Consider the following 18,636-nt stretch of genomic DNA (forward strand, 5'->3'; position numbering starts at 1 on the left):
TTATGAATGGATACATTTTACCCTTCCTTGCTAAATGATTAAATGGCATGCAAATTTAGTAAGATTTGAACTAAAAATAGGACAAGGAAATCATTTTTGACTCAACTCTCAATCCGCAGGCCCCCAACTAAAAAAAAACCCCAAAAACTGGCCTGATGGGACCTTTGGAAAGCCAATCTCAAAAGTCTGATGGGGGTTTTTTTCATACCTAAATAATCTTTTTCAAGCTATTATGATCACTTTAGAGTAGAAGTAGTAGCTTTCTCCTTATGGAAATCAGGGCATATGGCTGAGCTAAGGGAGAGGTAAGATTGGCAGCATTACAACTTATTACTGCCGTTTTAGATTTATTTATAATTTTTGTTATTTGAGTTTGTTATAATTAATTTTGATATACTACATCAAGCCAAACCAATTTATTATTAGAGTTGCTTATTTTACATTTGTGTTATAATCCATTTTCTTTAGTAGCATCTTTTATATTCCACAACTTCAAGATTATGTTCAACATGGAGCACATATTTACTAGGAACAGGCCTGACAGCCTGAAAAGCTAGAATATAAGTTTTTAAAGTAAATGTACCTACTACAGGATAGCAATAACTTTGGAACATAAGAGGGTTCTCTCAGCAACATTAGACAAAGATTTAGCATGGATTCTGCCTCATTTTTTGTAAATAGCATAATTTGCTAATTTTAGTATATCATTCCTTAATGTGGAGCTGAACCCAATTTTTTTTTTTTAAGTTAAGCCCTAGTACTAACCTTTGATAAGAGCACCATCCCAATTGTCTAAGTACTGCAACTTGGTAAAAACGCATGAAAATCTGAGCTCGATATTAAACTCCCATCCCACCTTCCCCCTCCCCCCCAAAAAAAAATTTTTCCTGAAGGGCCACATGAAAGTTGATTGGTTGGATTTTTTAAATTCAAAATTGTATGTTTGCAAATTTAAACCAAGTTGGAAGAGAGGCCAGGCCCCTCTCTCTATTATACATCTCCTTTCTAAGCAAAGATCAATATTTTATACAGAGTCAAGGTTCTAGAACTGGCAGCTGAGATCAGGCTTTGCAATAGGAACAGGAATAGATGGGTCAACTGAACTTTTGCTGCAGGGATCTGCTATATTACACCCCATTAAGAAATGAGTGGACTAGGTTGTATTTTACCATGATGAATACTAGAGCACATAGATTAGCCATTTATAACAGTTACACAAAAAAGCATCAAACTCTTCATAAAGGAACCCTTCCCTCGAGTTGGACCCAATTATGAATAATTGTGTGGACAGAAATATTGTCTAGAAAACAGCTATTATAGACAGATACATCTTCTCTCTGAAAATATTTTAAAAGAGCTCATTTCTACTTTAAGAATGTTGCATCTTACAAAAACAGAGATGTGCAGAGAATTTGTGCTGAAACGCATTCAGTGAAATTGTCAGATTTCATTTAAATTTCTGTGGAGAATAGAATTAGAGTGAACTCAGATTCACAGAAATCCACCTTGAACCTTCCTACTGTAGACCCCTGCAAGGCAGATGAATACAAAAGTTTAAATTGCATAAATTCTGGCCATTAATAAATTAATTTTTAGTTGGCACTATAGTACATGAATGTTCTTAACTTGATAATTTTGTACGCAAACTCTTCCTGGAATTGCTTCATGGTGAAGTTTTATATGCAAGCCCCACACCTCGAAGTAATGCCAAGAAAGTAATCGGAGATGTGCAGGGCTTTAAATAGATACTCCTGCTTTTATTCAATTTGACATCTAAATTGGTCAATAAGAAGGAAAAATCAGATGAAAGTCATTTCAGAAGAAACGCAAGTGGCTGCAAGGTCAGTGACTTTCTAAAAGGAAAGAAAACCAGTTAACTCTCCCCATTTTATTTACAGAGTTATCAGAACCTTAGAAAACCATAATAGTTAAATACAAACAAGTATCAAAAGTAAGCATTCCACTAAAAAAAAAAAAAAAGACCATTTCTTGGTTCAGGTTTTATGAACATATCACAGAAGTCCTATTAAAAATAGAGCTTAACCATTTTACTTAAATAAATTATGCATATGCACTTTGAGAACTCAGCAAGACCAGCTCAAAGTGGTAGACTGAAAACAGATACAATTGAAAATTTCCTCGGCAAAGGACGCTGAATGCAGACTATCCTTGAATAGTAACATCGAAAAGGATTAGTTTCTGCATGCACACAGCCACAGAAAAGTAGGGACACACAAAGGGGACATTTTAAACCTTGTACACCAGTATATTATTTGTTCATTGGAAAATACTGATGACCAAAGTCACCGGATTGACAGATTCCATATTTTCAAATAAACAAACACTCAACACATCAGCTCTATGGGGAATTTGTCACTTCAAGGAGTCCCAAACCATAGAGACAGTACTTTCACTATAATATAGATGATTTCAATCATTGCAATTGCCTGTGTTGGATCTTAAAACTATTTTTGGAAAAACATTTTTAATATGGAGGAAAAGTCCTCAGCATAATAGCAAGCCTAGTCAAAACAACTTAAGAACTTGCTACAAACATTCAAAGCGGTCAAAAAACCCCTCCACCTTTCTTTTATTAAAAAAAAAAAAAATTTTCATAAAAAATTTTTAATATATAAAAAAAAAACCTTACCTCGTGTCACTGTCCATTCCAATCCACAGATTCTGCTTATGTTGCCAACATTGGCCACCATTTCGCTGACAAGGCTTCATCAAGGCATCAATCTAAAAGTAACACTTGTATTAAAACACCTCCAATTATTTTGTATTGTTTAGGACAGGCCTTCCCAAACCTGTCCTGAGGACCCCACAGCCAGTTGGGTTTTCAGGATATCCACAGTGAATATGCACGAGATACATTTGCATACCATGGAAACAGCATATGCAAATGTATCTCATGCATATTCAGTGTGGATATCCTGAAAACCGACTGGCTGTGGGTCCCCAGGACAGGTTTGGGAAGCCCTGGTTTAGGATAACACCATGACTTTTTTTTAGTCTTCGGTGTTTTGTCATCGATCAAGTTCAGTAACATGTCTGTTGGGGGGGGGGGGGGGGTGGTGGTGATCGTGAAAAATGATTTTTACGATTAGAACAACGCTGGATCCATCATTTACATAATTTGGAACCTCATAGCTTAAATACTGCATTTGAATGGAGTGCCCTTCTATAAATTTGTTCTGAAAAGAGTACATTAGTTTTCATTGGTTAGTAAAATCGTAATGTCTCTATGAGCCTTGATTTGTGTTTCAATCAATATAAATGTACTCAGATTCCTTCTTTCCATAACTAATTGTGTTGACATGTTCTTATTTATAAATGAGTAAGTAGTGATTGTTGTATCAATAAGTGAATGAACGGATGCACATTTCAGTCATTATAGATTGGGTCTTTGTGCATGCCCATACTTGTGACTGTTTAAATCCTCTGCACATGCGTCAGCATATTTGATCTATTGAATCAGAGAACGTTGAGCTACCGAAACAATGTTATTGGATTCCTCAACACAGTGAGTAAAGGGGAAAATTAAGTTGTGATAAGAGGTAAGTGAATATATATAATTTTTTTTTTAATACAATTGTTATTTTTAGATTGATGCCCTGAAGAAGCCTTGTCGGTGAAACGCTGGCCAATGTCGGCAACATAAGCAGAATCTGTGGATTGGAATAGACAGTATCACGAGGTATTTTTTTTATATATTAAAAATTTGTTTACAAAAATAATTTTTGATTTTGAATCAAAGGAAGGTGGAGGTTTTTTGACCAATGATAAGAACTTGCTACAAACATTCTAAAGTTATTTTTGACTAGGCTTGCTATTACTCTGAGGTCTTTTCCTCTATATTAACATTTTTTTCCAAAAATAGTTACAAGATCCAACATAGACAACTGCAGTGATTGAAATAATCTAGATTATAGTGAAAGTACTGTCTTTATGGTTCAAGACTTTTAATAACTTTCACTGGCTTGTTGGTCTTGGAGTTTTTCTACGTCAAGGAGTCAGACATTCAAGGACTATGAATGGGTCTAACTGAAAAGGAGAAGACCCGGGAGTTTGGAATCATTATTTGTAAGTTGGGGGGAAAAAAAAGCAGGTCCATCACTTTTTAAAAATGTAGTAAGTGTGGTATGGAAAGTAAGTAGGGGCTGATGACAAAGATACAAAATATGCCCTAACACCATAGAATAGTTAAGTACACATAAGATAGGTTTACAGTGCATTCATGGCAGAAACGTAGATATTATAAGGACACAGGATGGCCATAGGATGGACATGTACAGTATTCACTCTAATGACAGGATTAGGAATATAGTATTTATCAGATAAGGCAAACAGTACAGGTTCTAACGACACAAAGAACAGTAATGTTACAAAACGGTCAGAATTACATTAAACAAATACCATTCTTAAAAAAACCCACTAATTTATGCCATGCTTTTATCTTTTATAAATGTGAAAAATATTTGATGGGTTTTACTCAAAATACTAGATTTATCCTGATACATAAACCTTTAGTTATATACATTTTGACCCTCTATTTGCAAGAAAATAGTGCTTAGTCAAAAAATGCTTGTGAAAGGTTTTTAAAAGTACTTCCTAGTTGGAGAGAAAAGTTTATTTACTCCTGAGAGAAACCATGTCTCATTGTGAGGTAATTCTAAGCCAGAGTCCAGCAATGGAACATTTTGTACTACGACACCTCAACATGAAACAATTAACCAAAGTTAAAAAGAACCACCTCACACTCTGTGGACTAACGCAGAAGAATCATCCAAAGCCTTGTCTTAACAGTGGAGAATAACATCTCACAAGAAACATTTTTTTTCAATTAAAATCTTTTCTAAATGATCACATATTTGCTACAGCTACAGGAAGCAGTAGGAACTTAATTGGTGCACAGCACGAGCAAACTGGATGAAGATAAATTTTTCTACCAGAACCAAAATGTTCATGCTGTGGCTAAACAGATAAAAACAATTTGTGTTTTATAGTTATTCACCATGGATGCTTATTAACATGCTTGCCTTCATAACCCTCCTCCCCCTCCCAAGCAGAATCTTCTTTAAAAACCCATCATTTTCTGCAGTCCAAACACTTTCTATTTAGGTGCATGGGAAGTAGGAAAATTGGTTCTTACCTGCTCATTTTTATTTCTGTAGTACCACAGATCAGTCCAGAATCCTGGGTTTTGCATTCCTGCCAGCAGATTTTACTGACACTGCTACATAATCTAGTGTGCCACCTGCAACCATCAATATTGACCTGTACCCAGGCCAAGATAACCACACTAAAAAAAACCCTTACAATAAACACCCCCAACGAATAGGAGGATGGTGATACTGCAGCAAACTGGCAACTCCGTTACCGTAACAAAAAAAAAACCAGCGTGAAAACCCACTAACAACTCAATGACAAAAAAAAAAAAAAAAAAAAAAGCAATAGTATAGAACAAACAGATAACTCCCCCCCCCCTTTCCATGGGCGGATTCTAAACTGATCTGTGGTATTATAGGAATTAAAATTAGCTAGTAAGAACCAATTTTCATTTCCCTGTATGTACCAGATCAGTCCAGACTCCTGGGATGTACCAAAGCTTGTTCCACTCGCAGAACACTCTCACCAAAGGCCAAGGAAGCCAGAGCCCCAACATCCAAACAGTAGTGTCTTGCAAAAGTGTGCAGTGACTTCCACGTAGCCAACCTGCAAATCTTCTGCAGAGAAATTTGCTGAGCCTCAACCCAAATGGTTGCTTGAGAAAGTGTTGAGTGGGCTCTCAACCCCTGAGGCATCAGTCGACCATTGGATATATAGGCCCCAACCAACTACCTCCTTCAGCCAACATGCAATTGTAGCCTTAAAAGCTTGACAGCCCCTCCTTGGACTACTCCACAGAAAGAGATGATCTGATTTTCGAAAGTCATAAGTAAACTCAGATATCTCAATAACGCACGCTTCACGTCCAAGAGCCTAAATTCTTTTGAAGGAGGCAAGGAGGTCTGGAAAGACCAGAAATTCCATGTAACGCAGACACCACACCTTAGGCAGAAAAGAAGGTACTGTATGTAATGCACCCTTGACTCTGAAATCTGCAGAAAATGATCCCTGCATGACAAAGCCAGAAGCTCTGAAATCCTCCTAGCTGAACAAACAGCTACCAGGAAAAACACCTTGAGGGTCAAAGTCCTTTAGGGCAGCCCTTCGCAATGACCTGAATGGGGCCTCACATAATCTTCTGAGCATCAGATTAAGATTCCAAGACGGGCAAGCTCACAGGACACAAATTATTCACCCCCTGAAAACGTATGACATCCGGATGCGCTGACAGAAAATAGCCCTGTACCAAACCTTGGAGACCACTCAAGGTCGCTACCTGTACCCTAAGAAAGTTAAAGGCTAAACCTCTGACCAAACCCTCCTGAAGAAAGGTCAAAATATGTGATACAGTAACTTGAAGAGAGTGCACCCTGTTAGCAACACACCAGGACTCTAAGGTTTTCCAAATTCACACATATTCTAAAGATGGGGAAGTTGGCCTGGCCTGCAACAAGGTGGTAATGCCAGCTTCTGGGTAATCCCTCCATCTCCTCTCAAAAGCCAGGCCACAAGACAAAAGTGAGTCATCTGGTCCAAAAATTACTGGGCCCTGGTGAAGAAGATTTGGCAGATGACTGAACTGCAGTGGACCATCTACAGTCAAGCTGACGAGATCCACGAACCATGGACTGCGTTGCCCCTCTGGAGCCAACAGAATCAGTTCATCTGGATGTTTCTCTGTCGTAACACCTTGCCCACTTGAGGCCATGGAGGAAAGAAAGTAGGATGTCCCTAGGCCATGGGAGTACCACAGCATTGATGTCCTCTGCTCTGTGCTCCCTTTTCAGACTGTAAAATCAGGATGCCTTGGCTTTTCGCTGGGTCACCATCAGGTCCATATGAGGAAAGTCCCACCTTTCGCAAAATAGCTGCATAGCCTTCTCCAACAGCTCCCACTCTCCAGAGTCCAATATTCTGCAACTTAGGAAATCCGCCTGCACATTGTTCGCCCTGACAATGTGAGACTCTGCTATCCTGTCCAAGTGCTGCTTTGCTGATAGGATCAACTCCTGAGCCTCTTGGGCCACCAGTCAACTCTTGGTTCCTCCCTGCCAGTTGATGTAAGCCACAGTTGTTGTATTGTCTGATAGGACCCTCACTGACCAACTACATAGTGGCAGAAAAGAAAGTAAAGCAAATTACACCACTCATCTCTAACCGACTGATAGACCAAGAAGCCTCTTTCTTGGACCATCAGCCCTGCGTTGACTCATCCTGACACACTCCCAGTCTGAAAGGCTGGCATCGGTAGCGAATATCATCCAATCTGGAACCTCCAATTCCACACCACACTCCAGAGTGGACCGAAGGAGCAACTAAAACACTGTCCCTGCCCTCTCAAGCTAGTGGAAGGGGGAAGATGAAATTTCTCTGACAATGGATCCCACCGGGAGAGAAAAGCCTTCTGAAGGGGCCACATATGTGCAAATGCTCAAGGCAGCAATTCCAAAATTGATGCTATAGAACCTAGGATTTGCAAGCAGTCCCAGATCTTGGGCACCAAAAGCCCCAATAGACAAATTTGCCCCTGCAACTTCAGTATCCTTTTTTCTGAGAGAAACATTCTGCCCCCTTGTGTATCTAACTGAGCTCCTAGAAACTGCAGGATCTGAGAGGGAAGATGACTACTTTGCTAGATTCACCACCCAGTCAAGAGACTCAAACTGCAACAGAACTTTCTGCACAGACTGCTGACAGAGTTCCACAGACTTTTCCTGGATGAGCTTGTCATCTAAATACTGGTGGACTGCCAACGCATGTCTACCACCACCACTACCATCACCTTGGTGAATGTGCATGCACCATTGTCAGACTGAAAGGGAGGGCTCGAAACTGGAAATGCTGCCCTAGAAATATAAACCTCAGAAAACGCTGGTGCTCTTGTCTGACAGCTATGGGTAGATACTCCTGTGAAATCTAGGGAAGCCAGAAACTCCTCTTTGTGCACCGCTGCGATGACAGAGCGCACAGTCTCCATTTGGAAATGAGGAACCTTTAGGTCCGCATTCACCTTCTTCAAATCCAAAATTGGGTGAAATGTCCCCTCCTCCTTTGTCACAACAAAATAAATGGAGTATCTTCCCATGCCTCGTTTCTCGTGAGGAACTGGGACTATGGCTCCCAGTCGCCATAACCAGTTTAGCGTTTCCTGAACGGCTAGCCTCTTAATGAGGAGTGCAAGGGGAAATCAGAAAGGTATCCCAAAGAGGACGAGCAAATTCTAAAGCATATCTGTCTTTTACCACATTTAGAACCCACTGGCCCATGGTAACATTGGTCCACTTCTCATAAAATAGCCCACGCAGCCTCCAATGAGTGGAACTGAGGAGCAGCTCAACCTCGCTTCATTGCAAGGATTTTGCACTACCTGCACCTGTACTTGCATTGTCCCAAGGAAGTCTCCAAATTCTTTGAAAGTTCTGCCCCCAAGACTGAGCCCTGGGTGTGGTTTGCCTCTGAGGCCTCAAAGGACCTTTAGCTAGATGAAATCTTCTATCACGAAACCATGACAGAGCAGGAAAAATCTTCTGCCCTTTGGCTTGTCTTCTGGTAACTTATGCATTTTGGAGTCTCCCAAATGCTTCATTATCTGCTCCGGGTCCTCACCAAACAAAAGCTTGCCCTTAAAGGGAAGACCACCTAGCTGAGCCTTGGACCACACATTCACTGACTAGTTCTGCAACAACAATAATATTCTGGCTGACACCACAGACATCATGATCCTGGAAGATGTTCTGACTAGGTTGTACAAAGCATTTTTCTCCATACCCCACTGCTGCCTCCAAGCACTCAGCCTTCTGCTCTGCCTCAGGATGCACCTCCTATAATTACTAGACCCAATGCAGACATGCCCTCTGCATAAAACTGCTGCAAACTGCCGCTCTTATGCTCAGGGCCGAGACTTCAAATTTTCTTCTGAGGTGAAACTCTAACTTCCGGTCTTGTACATTTTCAAAGCAATGGACCCAGCTACCAGAATAGTGACCTTTAGTTACTGCAGATACTGAAGTATCGACCTTGGGAAGCGCCAATAACTCCAACATCTCCTCAGTTAACGGATAAAGCTTCGCCATAGCTCTATCAACTCTCAAGCCAGCCTCTGGAGTATCCGAGTCACAATATACCGACTTGTGGAAGGGAAAAGTTTTCGTTGGACCCCTCAACCTGTCCAGGATGGGATCTGCTCCCTCCAAATGAGACTGCTCCTGAGAAACTTTGATTCCCATATCTTGAAGCACCTGAGGAATAAAAGCTTCTCTTTTCTAAAAAGATGTATGACTTTGGGGTCAACCCTCTCAGTTACAGGGACCTCTTCTAGATCCCCAACCAGACTGGCCTCATCCAGTCCCAGGGTAGCCCCCGTGGAATCTCCTGGCACCTCATCCACAACATCTGAATCCTCAGAATCGTCCCCTGGACCACAAGGCCGAGAAGGCAAGACCCAATATATGCTAGCCACTCGAGGAATGTTTCTCTTTGCCTGTCCGGGTCTCCGACCCAGCTGCGGATCCACTGAAGCCAGGACTGAGAGCATGCTTCCCCAGTTGACTTCTTTGCCAAATAGAACATATGCATCAACAAGATAAACTCCATGGAAAAAGACTGTGAGGACTCAGAAACTGGATTGAGAGGAAAATTCACCCAATCAGAGCGTTCCTGTTCCTCCCCGGAGTCAGAAACCACCAGGGATAGCCTTGGAGGGGATTCCCCCCTCACCCCACTGATGCCGACAGGGCTGTCCAAGGATCCAAAATGGTCACCATTCCTGCACCAACAGGGAGAGAAGAAATAACAAACCCAGCATGCTGCGATCTCCGATTTAAATGAACAGCAGCTGCAGCAGCGCCTTTAGTCTTAAAAGCTTGGGCAGGCACCCCCACGAAGTGCATTCCCTGCGTGAAACACAACCCATGCAGAGTCCGGCTCTATTAAGCCATGACTGGGAAATTCCACAAGGGTGGCAGGCCGACCTGTGCCATTATGCACGTGGCCACGAGCACACACCAGCCAAGACTTAGTCCCCAGCAGGAAAAACGCTTGATCTGCCATCCTTAGCACTGCCCAGAGCGAAAGGACAGCCGTGCGAAGTAGGAACAACTTGCTTTTAAAAACCCCTTACATTTTTTTCTTCAAGAAACTAACAAAAAGCACAGAAGTTTACTTTCCTACACCCAGTCTAAACCTCTTCAGCTGCCTTGTGAAGGGGAGGGATCTGGACGACCAGACTTATACTCCACGGGCCACTGGACTGAGCATTCAAAAAGGTCACCAACCCCTAGTTCTTCCTCCTCAGACCAGGGGGGATGGCCCCACCAGGACCTAGCAACCCCCCCTGGGAGGACATTTTTCTTATCTTCTATCTTTTTTTTTCAACTCCAGAACTGCAGGTTTGCACCATCTACCACCTGCTGGAGACAGAAAAATACTGAGTAACTACAGGTGGCACACTAGATTATGTAGCAGTGTCAGTAAAACTTTCTCTGTCTCCATCTGCTGGAAGGAATGCAAAACTCAGGAGTCTGGACTGATCTGGGTACATACAGGGAATGGCACATCAATTAGGCATCTAAGAGCAAATATACAAGATGTGAAACAAGGCAGGAAATACATTTTGCATTTGCATGGATTTTCTAGCACCTTTCAGTATAACCCTATCTGAAGTGACTTGAACCTCATCCAGTTCTTGTCATTTACAGACTGGTAACTGTGTAGGACTGTGGTGGACCTTCCTCCCAAGTCTGAATTCAACTAGTACAGTTTGTCAAACGTTTTTGTACCTCTAGATGGTCTGAACCAGTACAAGTGCTTTTGACATGTCCTTAAAAGCACTAAAAATGAAAACAAGTCAATTAAATGCTACATCTAAGATGACCCACTTTGCAATAAGCCACAAATAAATTTGATTCATACCATACTTTTCAATTTTATATTTTCTGAGAGACTTTTGATAGAATGGGTATTTTTTGATAGAATGGCAGTTCAAGGATCTGAAAAGGATCATATTAAAGCTACAAATTCTAGCTCTGCTACAGTATGTAGCTTTTTAAAATGGGGATTATTTGATTTTTCTGCAAAAAGGAAGTATGTTTCCAAATACAAGAGCACATATACCACCATCAAATCCATGACTCAGCTTTTGAAGTGGAGATGTTGGGGATGGGAGGATAGGGTGGCAGTATGCATTAAGTAGTGCACTTGACAGTGTTTTGTTTTTATGAAGAAATTCTCTTTCTTGGATGAATTCTACAAATCACATATTGCATATACCAAGATGTTTGGTTATTCAGCTTATTATAAAGCTTCGTGGTTAGACATGAGAAGGGAGGGCTGCTGGATGTGAACTACACAGGGGGAACTTATATGCCCATCTACCCAAGATGGTGAGGTTTAGAGGAGGAAGATGTTAAAAACTGTCTTGTATAAGAAGTGACATATTATAATCAGTTACTCTATGGCTGACAGCTGGGATATATCCTTAGCAGTGAGGATAACTGGGCTGACTGGATGGGTCAGTATTTTTTATGCTGCCACCTACTATATTACTCCATCAAATTCCAATCATATATAAGCACTCACCGTAAATTTTCATGGCTTTATGAATATTCCATATATAGCAGATTCTAGCTCTGCTGCAGTAATACAGCATAGAATACAAATGCAGTTCAGTATAAACGCAAACAGTGCAATTTCCTTCAGCTTCTGAGCTTCCAGTTCAACTGGAGCCTGCCCCAAAAAAACAAACACCCCCCTAAAAAAACAAACAAACAAAAAAAAACCCAACCCCCCCCAAAAAAAATATCAATCAAACCCTGGGACAGGGAATGCCTCTGTATGCATGGCCAATGGGAGTTGTTGTTCAGCGCTGGCTGTGGACTCCCTCCTCTAAGGGCTTGTTAAAAGCAGTCTCCGCTGCATCACAGCCCTAGCCAGCTTGAGGAGCAGCAACTGGGCTCAAGAATCAAAATTAGATCTCCTGTATGGTAGTAAGCAATATTATCAATGAGCCATGTCCAGCAGCACTACCCTAAACATTCTGAATAAGTGATGGACCAGTCTTGATCATACAAAATGCTCTTTTTCTTTTTATGGCTTTTGAAAACTGCTTAAATGCTTCAGTCACTATGTAAGGAAGTACATTAGGCTGCTAATAGGCAAGCAACAGGACAACCTGGGCTAACATTATACTCATGTAACCATAATACATAATCACATAAAAAGCTGGAAAATAACCCAAGGAAACGTTTAAAAAATAGGAGACAAGGTCCTATACCATGCACATATATAGGTGAACATCTGGAACCAGTCAACATACAAAATAAAAATCCTCTATAAATCAGATTCTGGTTTCCTTAAAAGCAACTTAAACTGCCCTCCTGTAATTCCTTCTAGGAGAAGGCATACTCCAGACCACAGAGGACAAAATTCACCCATTTTTCAAACAAATCTCATGCCCCTAATGTGGCACATCGTGGTTCCCCCCCCCCCCCCCCAAATTGTCCTTGATGTATAGCTAAGCAGGGTGTGATCATGACCATGAGTTGTGTACAAATAAGCTAGGATTTTAACCTGCATTTTATGGTGCAGGATTTGCCTTGAAGAAGAAAAAAAAAAAAGATAAGAACACCTTTAATTTCATATTTTTTTTGTTCCAACAAACAAGATCTCTTTGGATATAAGAGAAAGGAGGCCTACAAATAAAAGCAGCTTAGGAAAGAATAAAGCTAAGGTGCGGAGAAATTAAATACGGAGGAATCCAGGTAGTTGCCTCAACAGAAACCTCTCAGCTCTTGTTAACATGTTTGTATTATCACAATTTGGCGACCACTGTAAAGACCATCATTTCAAGGCCTGGAGTAGATCACATTTTCTGCTTTCCATGTAATTGTAGAGAGTAACAGTTATAAAATAGAGCTAATTGTGGAGGATGTGATCACAGCTTCCTTCATCCCCCACGCTACAGAGAGTCCCAGCCACTGCACCTCAGTGGCACCTATCGGCGGTTCATACTCTTGGACTGCCACTACAATGGAGGAGAGTAGAGAGGGAATTAAAGACCTGGGGAAAAAATACCAGGTAACTGTGAAGGAAGGCTTCTGTGCTAGAAGCCTCCAAAAGGCTCAATTCTAAATAAAACCCAGAGAAATACCTCAAATATTAAATCCACAAACAATATAGAAAATATTCAAACTAAAATTTGAAATCCAAAATGTATTATTAAACACTTTCTTCGGGAATTGGTATCAGATACATTGGTGTTTGCAATTTTTAATCTACAGGTTCTTGCCTGCAGTGGACTTCAACCAGTATCATACAACAAGCACTAAAGCTCACATCCCATACCTTCCCCCCCAAAAAAAAAATTTACTTAAATACAAAAAAATATTTATTAAACCTTTAAAAAAATTTATTATTAAAAACATGTCACTTAGCTTTGTGCCCCACTCTTTGACGCTAAAGTACTCAAACATGTTTTTAATATAATTTTTTCAAGGTTTAAGAAAAGTTTTTTGTATTTAAGTAAAAAACTTTTTTTGGGAAAAAGGTATGATGTGAGCTTTAGTGCTTGCTATATATGATACTGGTTGAAGTCCATTGCAGGCAAGAACCTGTAGATTAAAAATTACAAGCACCTATATCTCTGATACCAATTCCCAAAGAAAGTATTTAATATTACATTTTGAATTTCAAACTTTAGCTCTGATATTTTCTATATTCTTTGTAGCCTCCAAAAGGCAACATGATACTGTTGGATTAAAAAAAAAGAAAGTCCTAAAACTTAATTTACAGAACTATCCTCTCCACTGCATTGCTTTTGAAGGGACACAAGCAGTTCTGCTGGCTCACGGGTAGTGTTATGTAGTGCCACAGGAAGATCTGGAATATTTCATACCTTGTTCCTTGGTGTGAGCGATGCAGAAGCACATTCCTATAAAAGGAGACTGACGCGGGTTCCACTCCTCCACTGGCTGGTGAGGCGCAATAGAATGGCACTAGGATGGCTGAACCTTCCCACCTCAAGAAAGCTGGGTCAACTGCTCTTAGGCTGCACTACCACTTACTTACGGCAAAGGACGTGTTTATAGAAACCAGTGGAGGTAAACAGAGTGGCTGTGAGAGTCATGAGCTCAGGAGGGGAGAAAGAAGAGACAACATATTCAAGTAATAAACCAGCAACTACTGAACATGATTTAAAAATACTCTGCGCTTCCCTTTTCTTAATATTGGAGCATGCTAAGGACAGTTACACACCTTCTCATGGCAGTTGCAAGGGACTGAACCTCCCACATTTTACACAGAACATGTAATGCACTGGCTTCTCTGTTCCAAGCAAGCTCTGGTATGACTAATAAATGCAAACCAGAGTCCTAACCATGGTTCTAAATGCAACATGATTTTTATAAGCAAGGAACCACATTCTGAGCACACGGGATGGAAAGCAAAGACAAACCAGGACATTAAAAATATTCTTTTTAAAACATACACACACTGCAGTTGTGCTCTATTGGTTGTGCCATTCCAAAGCTACAATGCATCTGAAGATCTCAAGAGTTTTATAAAATGCTGTTCTTCTATCATCACATCCATTTGCAAGTATTATCTCCTGGATTTCCAGGTAGTCCTGGAATAAGGTGTAGTCCTTTTTTTCTCTGGTGGTTTAAAGTAGGAAGGAGCTGGTGGACCTGGCAAATCTGCATCTGGGTTTTCTGCCATCATTCTTAGTTTTGCTTCAATGGCTTTTATTTTTGCGCTAACACTGGAAAACAAACATTTGAACATAAGAATTAAGGATTTTTATGCAAACTACCTAAAGACTGCTGAACAACTTCTTGCATTTTGTTTAACATTTTACGAGTTTATTTATTCACCCAAAACTCAATGTGTGCATTGAAAGACATAAGGTCAAAAGCAAAATGATTCAGGCATTCGAGAAATGTTTTCACATCCAGATGAGGAGCTGGAGTGCTTTATTGCTATCAGGAATCACTTTGAATTCAAATACATATATTTGATCATACAGTATCTTTACCTATGGCACCGAACGATATCATAGGACACCCATGCGTAAGTGAAGTAGTCTGGATGGTACACAGGCAAAATAACAGTGAATAAAGCAAGTTTACTTACCATAAACAGTGTTTTCCATAGATAGTAGAATGAATTAGCCATTACATGTAGATGAGATTATTTGTTGGCACCAAAAAACAGACTCATCTCTCCAAGCTAGTAGAGCTTTGAGCTCTACTGAGCAAGTGTGGAAGTTCCTGTGTCTCCTCAGTCTATAAGCCACAAAGAGTAGTAGGAGAAAAATCCACACTCAATCAGTTCAATAATCAGAGTGTGGAAAAAGTGAAGGTCCAAATACAGTCAAAACACACTTAATTCTTTATTTCTCTTGACAATTCTACTGTTATAATATATCCAAGGTGAAGTATATAAAATGGTCCCCCAACACGGACCCCATGTTTTGCCCAAAGGCTGTGTTGGGAGGGATAATACAATGGGCCGGATTTTAAGACGTACGCGCGGGCGTACATTTGTGCACGCAACCCGGTGCGCACAAATGTAAGCCCGATTTTATAACATGCGCATGCAGCCGCGCGCATTAAAATCCGGAGTCAGCGCGCACAAGAGGGTGCACGTCTCATCCTTTGGTGAAGGCATTCATCACCAGAACCACATGACAGGGAAGTGGGCGAGCGAAGAGGAGCTCTTTGAGAACTTGCAGGTATAGCAACCACCATAACTCCTGCTTCATGATCACTGTAATTTGCATTTGAGACAACAGCAGTTGAGTTAGTTGATCCCACTGGGTACATAAATCCCACTGAAGGTAGCGGATGTAGACTGAGCAACAAAACCACATGGATGGCCGCTGCCATGTGACCAAGGACTACCAGGAGCTTTCTGGCAGACGAATGTGGAGAAGAAAGGAAGTCGCAGATGAGCGAGGTCATTGTGTTTGCTCAATCGGAAGGTAGGAATGCTCTTTTCTGTATTGAGTTTATCCAAGCGCCACTGAATTTGAGGCTCTGAATGGGCACCATGCTTGTTAATCAGGAAATCTAAATGTGTAGAAGAGCTATAGTCAAGCTCAGAATAGAGCACTTTAACCCTCGAGTTTGCTGTGATAAGCCAATCATCCAGGTACAGGAAGACTTTCATTCTCTAGCAACAGAGATGAACTGCCACTATTGCGAGCCATTTCGTAAAGACCCTCGAGGTTGACAAAAGGCCAAACAAAAGTACTCTGTACTGGTAGTGGGTTGTTTCCACCTAGAAGTGGAGGTAGTGCCAGTGTGAAGGGTGGATGGGTATGTGGGTATGTGAGCATATGCATCCTTTAGATCTAACAGTGAAAAAAGCCACATCAAATGGAATCATAAAGCCTGATTATCTTAAGAGAGACCTTCATACATGCATAGCGCTTAAAGGGTATCACTCAAACGTAGTTTGTGGTACCAACAATTTGTTCCAAAACTACTAAATTGAAAATATCCCACTCATTTTTTTTTTAATTTTTTATTTATTCATTTATTAACAACTTTAGACAGAAATAATTCCATCTAGAATGGGTCATTTACAAATAATTTTAAAGAAAATTCTAAGGTTAGGATATACATTCTATCCGCCTAACTAGGTAATCATTAGATCCTCTATAAGGTAACAGAGATCCAAAGGTTACAGGTACACACTCAAATTTAGGGAAAAGGAAAAAACGAAATAAAGGGAGACAAAATATACATTTTATACCCTGATCTGGCTAGGTAACATTGCCCTCAATTCTATGATTATCTAAGAAGAAACGCAGCTGGGATGGTTAAAAAAAGATATACCGAACATTATTAAGTTTCATTACACATTTACAAGGGTATCCGATTGTAATCTGTGCTCCTAGTTGTCTAGCCTCCTGGTACCATTCCTAACAGCTTCTTCCTGCGGGTTTGGGTAGTTCTGGTAATATCGGGATAAACCCATATCTTCTGACCATAATATAATTTTTCTCTGTTACGAAGAAAAAGCCTCAATATGGAATCTCTATCAGCTGGGAAAACAAAAGTTACTAACAGTGTTCCTCAGAAGTCCACTTGATCCTCCCCAGATGTTTCCAGTAAGGCTGAGAGGTCCGTGCCCATATTCTGAGGCAAGACAGCAGTAGCATCATGGTTTCCTTTCTTTTCTGAAGAAGAAAAATATATACTGGACAAAGGCTGAATAGCATCCAAAGGAAAATGTAGTATATCCATCAAATATTTTTTTAAATTGATCTCATGGGGATATTAATTTAACACTCTAAGATTTAAGTATCTGAGAGCATTTTCCATATTCTCCATTCTTTTTGTAGTTACTACTTCTCCTTGTAATAAATTTCTTTGAACTTCTTGTAGCTGCGAAACTTGTGTGTCCAAATCCTTAATTTTAACATCATGAGAATTAAGTAGTGGTTCCATAAATTGAATACTTTTTTGTGAATCAGTTATAGCCACAGTTAATGTAGAAATCGACTTTTCCAAGAAAGTTAAAGCATTCCAGACTGCTTCTAATGTAATTACGAGGTTTAGGCAATTTAGAATTGAAAGCAGTGCTTACCGCACCTTCCCAGCAGACTTCTGGAATCCTTACAGATTTCATCTGTCAGTTCTTCTCTCTCCACTCGATTGGTTACTGAGACACTCAGGCCCGGTTGGGCTTGCTCCTCCAAGTCGACCCGCCACATCACAGATGGAACCATCGGACCTGCAGCGCCGTCAGGTGTAGAGCCCATGCCCAATTCATCGGATCCTGCCTCTGCAGTTGGCTTCTCTTCCGGCTGTAACTGCAATAGAGCCAGACCAGAGACCCGAGCAGGGTCATGGAATGGTGGAGAAGGAGTCTCGAGAGCCCAGGGGCTCAGAGATGTTTGTATGTCCTGCAAGGTGTGTTCCTCCCGGGGCTCTGCTGTGGACCTCCCCCTCGGAGTTCATGCATTCGCCGGAGTAAAGAACCCCTCAATAGTAGGTTGAGTCGGGGTAGATAAGGTAGGCACAGAGGATTCAAGCCGAATCCTTCCCTCTTTGTGTGTGGCATGTAAATTCGAAGAAACAACTAGTTTTCAGAGAGCAGCTCTAACTCTGTCCTCCCTTCACGGCACCATCTTGGATCTCATCCCACTGTTTTATAATCATTGTCTCCTAAGCAATTTTTTAGGAAAAAATTTTGTGTTTCATTTAAAAGTCTTTGAAAATATGACACTTATCTTTAGAATATTGCTTTAAATGTCCGCCAAGACCAAAGACATGACTTGTGTTTCAATGTCCTCCTTCCTCAGGGGCAATTTTTTTATGGCAGAAAATTCTGATAAATTAAACTGAAAAAATAAAAATTCAATTAAGTTGTCAGATTTGAAAAACTGAAAACATTTTAAATTACATTCCAAACATACATGTTAAAGAATATCCAGTCCATCTTCTAATACAGACATTCATAGTAACAGGCAGTTAACTACAATGTCCATAATTAAAGCATTATTCTAGAAATAAGTGTCAT

At 40.5% G+C, this 18,636-nt stretch overlaps 1 protein-coding gene across 3 annotated transcripts in view; it reads right to left on the minus strand.

The window, feature by feature from the left end:
* RBM18 (RNA binding motif protein 18) overlaps positions 1-18,636 on the minus strand; it is a 90,653-nt gene that overhangs the window by 7,501 nt on the left and 64,516 nt on the right. For 2 of the 3 annotated variants that reach the window (XM_029614410.1, XM_029614411.1), the window contains exon 6: positions 14,483-14,866. In XM_029614410.1, the coding sequence (XP_029470270.1) occupies positions 14,707-14,866 (160 nt within the window). In that variant the 3' untranslated portion in view covers positions 14,483-14,706. Of the gene's footprint in view, positions 1-14,482; positions 14,867-18,636 lie in introns of those variants that run through there. The other variant, XR_003858423.1, reaches the window with a different exon arrangement.

This window comes from Rhinatrema bivittatum, chromosome 8 (assembly GCF_901001135.1).
Source record: "Rhinatrema bivittatum chromosome 8, aRhiBiv1.1, whole genome shotgun sequence".
Lineage (NCBI taxonomy): Eukaryota > Metazoa > Chordata > Amphibia > Gymnophiona > Rhinatrematidae > Rhinatrema > Rhinatrema bivittatum.